Source organism: Miscanthus floridulus, chromosome 2 (genome assembly GCF_019320115.1).
Source record: "Miscanthus floridulus cultivar M001 chromosome 2, ASM1932011v1, whole genome shotgun sequence".
Lineage (NCBI taxonomy): Eukaryota > Viridiplantae > Streptophyta > Magnoliopsida > Poales > Poaceae > Miscanthus > Miscanthus floridulus.
Genome location: NC_089581.1, coordinates 5019879 through 5024744, shown reverse-complemented (window position 1 = coordinate 5024744; position 4866 = coordinate 5019879). Strand labels below are relative to the sequence as shown.

At 50.7% G+C, this 4866-nt stretch overlaps 1 protein-coding gene across 2 annotated transcripts; it reads left to right on the top strand.

Annotated features, from left to right (window-relative positions):
* Window positions 1-1961: 1961 nt before the first annotated feature.
* Window positions 1962-4319, top strand: LOC136537727 (dof zinc finger protein DOF2.4-like). Of its 2 annotated transcripts, XM_066529686.1 has the most exons (3): window positions 1962-2354; window positions 2665-3918; window positions 4032-4319. In XM_066529686.1, exons 1-2 carry the CDS (start codon window positions 2274-2276, stop codon window positions 3868-3870), a joined length of 1287 nt encoding a protein of 428 aa, XP_066385783.1. In that variant the 5' UTR covers window positions 1962-2273; the 3' UTR covers window positions 3871-3918; window positions 4032-4319. The 2 variants fall into 2 exon arrangements, with proteins under 2 accessions (XP_066385783.1, XP_066385782.1); XM_066529685.1 differs by having other exon boundaries at window positions 2665-4319.
* Window positions 4320-4866: the final 547 nt, after the last annotated feature.

The following is a 4866-nucleotide window of genomic DNA, read 5'->3' as shown; positions in this document are numbered from 1 at the left end:
GAAAATACCAATGCTACTGCATGCCGCCAGGTCTATGAAACACTTCTATGCTGGGTTCTTGTAGACCCATTTTCAGAAACATGGTTTTTGCAGGATAGAACATGCTTTCTTGGAACAAAATTCTTATTCTTGTTTCAATTACCGTTACGAAATTCATGTCAGCCTAATCCTTTCTTTCTGGTTTAATGTGCTTGGTCATTTATCAGTGTTGCTTTCTTCGCAATGACAACCGTGCAGACTTCAGTGAGCTTGCCACGGTCACAGGATATTATTGCTCTATTTAACCTACCTTTTTTATTGGTTAACACTTGTAGACTTGTAGTGAAATCTGAAAACATGATAATCAGGTGGCTCCTGGATGTGAAGTCATCAACTCTTGGCAACAGTATTGAACTCCTTGCTGTGCTATGCTGGAATATTTCAAGTGACCACAAAAACCTTTGCAGATAGTAACTTCGGATCTCATGCTGTGAAGCTCATAATACATGTGACTTGACTTGAAGTTGGTGTCAATGCAAAGGGATCAAGAGTCATTGTTTTGACGGCCAATAATATGATGCATGAAAATTCTGTTAGCAACCCAAATAATGTAAGAGGGTGACTGCTTTTTACAAGCTCTTTGGTATTGCAAACTTCTGAATATCTGCATAAATGTCAGTGCAAACAATTTTATAACTTTTTTTTGAAGACTTCACCGGAGGGGGGAGAGCCCCACCTGAATGATTTTCCATAGATTCTGGCAAGCCGGTAAATGGAGGGTGCCAGGCACCTAGAGTTTACATGGTCTTAATCGTACAGGGCATTAATTCATGACAAATAAATTACACCAGTGATCAGCAATGGAACGGTCTTGGGAACGAAGGCGGCTGCTCCATAGGCGACATGTTTCCCTGCAGCTGTACAGGAGGCGGCTCAGACAGGGTTGCTGATGGCGAAAGACGACGTCGTGGCGATGGTTCCAAATCTGCCAGCAACACAGTAGTATCATCATCGGGAAGTGCTTAGCCGGGATATGTGGTGGCCGTGGCATCTCCCATAGGTGAGTTGGCTCCGGAAGGTTGACCCCAGTCCAGCCAATATGATTCCAGAAAGCCGAAGGAACCAGGCAGCGAAAGATGAGGTGATCGGCAGTCTCTGCCGCATTACCACAGAGTTGGCAAATGTCGTCGTCGAGGACATGCTTGAGGTGGAGGTTGTAACGGCACTGTATGCGGTTGTTTACCAATAACCAGCCAAAAAAACGTACCCTGGGGGGCGCTCGGTTTCTCCAAACGAAGCTAGAGAAATTGCACGAGGAGCCCATGGTCTTGGATGCCTGATACACGGCTGAAGCATGGAGAGTTCCCAGCTGGCCGGCAAATTTGGAATATCTGCTGTCCGGAGCTTGTGTTAAAGTGATGTTGCTGATCATTTCATTGAGGGCATGCAGCTCTTCACTTGCTTGGGGTGACAGCCTGGAGACCAACATCAGTTGCAAACCGATGGTGAGGACCTCGGAGGTAGAGGCATCCGGCTTCGTGCAGTGGGAGAAAAGGCAGGGGAAGACAGTAGCGAGAGGCGAACCATCAAACCAAGAGTCATGCCAGAAGGACGTAGACAATTTTATAACTTTGAAACTTGCAAACTAGCGGAGCTCAAATTTAGTTTGGAAATGATGCAGGTTGTGTTGATTACCGATGGGCAACAGGCCATGATGCTACCAATTACACCGAGGTGAGATGTCAGGAAAGCTGTCCTAATTGTTCAATTGCAACCTTGTAATTTTTCTTTCACATGAAAAATAATGATGGCCTCCACTAACACATCCAAACAAACAAAAAAAAAAACTAAAGGGGAATGAACAAATCCCCATTCTCCTTTAATTTTATTCCACTCGCTTTCGCCCTCCCAACGATCCCATCTCTTTCTTCCCCTAGCTTTAGTTCCTCCTCCTCCCCTTCCTCTCCTGGCAGGCCCGGCCCTTCTCTCCTCTTCTTCGTCTTCCGCTTCGCCGTCATTCCCTTCCAGTCGTCGCGCGCGGCAGCTAGCAGCGTATAGAGAGAGAGATCAGCTCGCTAGTGGATGTTGTTCTCCGATCCACCTTTATTATCGATGCAGCCGGGCCTCCCCCATCCTTGCATGATCCCCTAAAGCGTCTATATACCCTTATCTCGCAAAGCAAGAAGAGGCTCCCAGTCCCAGTGCGACTGCGGCGAGGAACAAACAAACCAGCTGAAAAGAAGCTCTCACTCACTCACAAGTAGCAAAAGATCAAAAGAAATCAATTCTATACCATGGTCTTTTCTTCCGTTCCTGTCTATCTTGATCCACCCAATTGGAACCAGCACCAGCACCAGCACCAGCCGCAGCAGCAGGTAAAAATTTTCGCCCCAAATCGCTTCCGCTTCTTTTGCGCGCGTGCTTTTTCGTTTCGTCTCCTCCTTGTTGGCCACCATAGCGAAAACTTATCCATGAAAAAAGCAAGGACGGCCGCTGCTGAGGGGGGACGACGAAATGGAGAGGAAATATTCCTAGGCTCTTTTGCGAAATCTCTCTTCTCTGCTTGAATATACCAGGCCGCGTCTCTTTTGGTTTCATTCGCTGATATCAATTTCGCCTCGCGCGCCTTTCTTCTCTTTAATTTCTGTGCCCGCGTGTTTGATTTGGAAATGATGCTGCTTTCAGCAACAGCAAGCTCACCATGGCCAGTTTCCAAGTGGCGCCGGAGGTGGAGGCGGCGGCGGCGGCATCGACGCGCATGCGCATCATCATCATCATCAGCTGCCGCCGGTGCCACCCCCTGGCGGAGCTCTCATGGCTCCTCGCCCTGACATGGCGGCTGTGGTCGCTGCGAGCGGCGGCGGCAGCACGGCCGGCGTCGGGCCGACTGGCGGCGGCGGCTCCGCTATCCGTCCGGGCTCCATGACCGAGCGGGCCAGGCTCGCCAAGATCCCGCAGCCGGAGCCGGGGCTCAAGTGCCCGCGCTGCGAGTCCACCAACACCAAGTTCTGCTACTTCAACAACTACTCGCTCTCTCAGCCGCGCCACTTCTGCAAAACGTGCCGCCGGTACTGGACGCGCGGCGGCGCGCTCCGGAACGTCCCCGTCGGCGGCGGGTGCCGCCGCAACAAGCGCACCAAGTCGTCCAAGTCCAACTCGTCATCGGCCGCCTCTGCTTCCGGCGCGGGCGGGAGGTCGTCGTCCACCTCGTCCACCGCTACCGGCGGCAGCAGTGCGGGCGGCGCCTCAGCCGCCATCATGCCGCCTCATCAGGGGCACGGGCAGCTGCCGTTCCTGGCCTCGTTGCACCACCCTCTCGCCGGCGGGGATCACTACAGCACTGGCGCGTCAAGGTTAGGGTTCCCGGGACTGAGCTCGATGGATCCCGTGGACTACCACCAGTTCGGCGCTGGCGCCGGCGCCGGCGGCACTGCCATCGGGCTGGAGCAGTGGCGCCTTCCGCAGATACAGCAGTTCCCCTTCCTAGGCGGCCGCCCCGACGCCGTGCCACCGACAATGTCTGGCATTTACCCGTTCGATGTGGAAGGCCACGGCGGGGACGGTACCGGCTTCGCCGGCCACATGCTGGGCGGTTCCAAGGTGCCCGACTCAGCCGGGCTGATCACGCAGCTGGCGTCGGTGAAGATGGAGGACAACCCAGCGTCCGCGGCGATGGCAAACAGCTCGCCGAGGGAGTTCCTTGGTCTCCCTAGGAACCTCCAATTCTGGGGCAGCGGCAGCAACGGCGGTGCAAATGGCAACAACAATGGAGGAGGTGCTGGCAACTCCGGTGGTGGAAGCGGCGGCGGTGGCGGCGGCGCTGTGGCTCCGGGCAGCAGCTGGGTGGACCTGTCAGGATTCAACTCGTCTTCGTCCGGGAACGTGCTGTGACGCGCCCTCTGATCTGCATGCTAGCTGGTCGCTAGCTGTACACAAAAGGTAGCCCTATTTATGCAAAGCCCTGAAGCTTCATTTTAGTCATGGCTTCTGAGAAAAAATTCAACAGAAAAGGAGTTGTGGTGAAAGATCATAGGGGCTATCCTATCTGATAGGTATCGTCTGCGATGATGATCGATGGCGGAGATGGTGAATTGGTATCTAGAAATGGTAGGCAATCGAAATTAGTTTCTGTTCTTATTCAGTTCTCTTCATGTGCTGTTCTTGTTTCTGCTATCTAGGGGGTGCATTTCTATATTGTTGTCCATTATATTTCAGGTCTATGATATGTAAACTTGTAACGCATATGCATGTTGCTAGGTTTACCTACTAGCTTTGGTGTGCAAGGTGATAATATATATACTTATATATGGGAGTACTTGATCAAAGAGATCGAAGAACTACGTACGTACTGTTCTTGTAACGCATGCATGTTGCTAGCTACCTACATGCATGTGAATTATTCATCTATTCGACACAGTTTGCAACAAGGGGATGCTTGTTATTCTTACTCAATGATTATACGCGTGCGTGCTTATTGTTGTGTGTTTGGATGTAGCAGCAATGCATTGGTTTAGTGCATATATGATGCATGCTTGCGGCTAGATCATGAAAGTGAGGCACATGAAATCCTTGAATGCGAGGTAACATATGGCTAGCTAGCTATCATGGTGCATTCAATTGAACCCATCATTTGGAAATGAATAAGCATGGTCGTCATCGTCTATCGAACAATGCACCATATATAATCAAGATCATCTCTACATACTATATATAGGATCCACATCCATATGCATATATAGATAAGTGCAGATATGTATGGCCATTGCTTGTTATGTACGTGTTACTTAGTTGTCTTGCACATATGCATCTCTTGAACCCGCAAATTAACACCCATTCCAAGCACTGAGCAAAAGAAACTATACCTATAGATTTAGATGGAGGGACAGC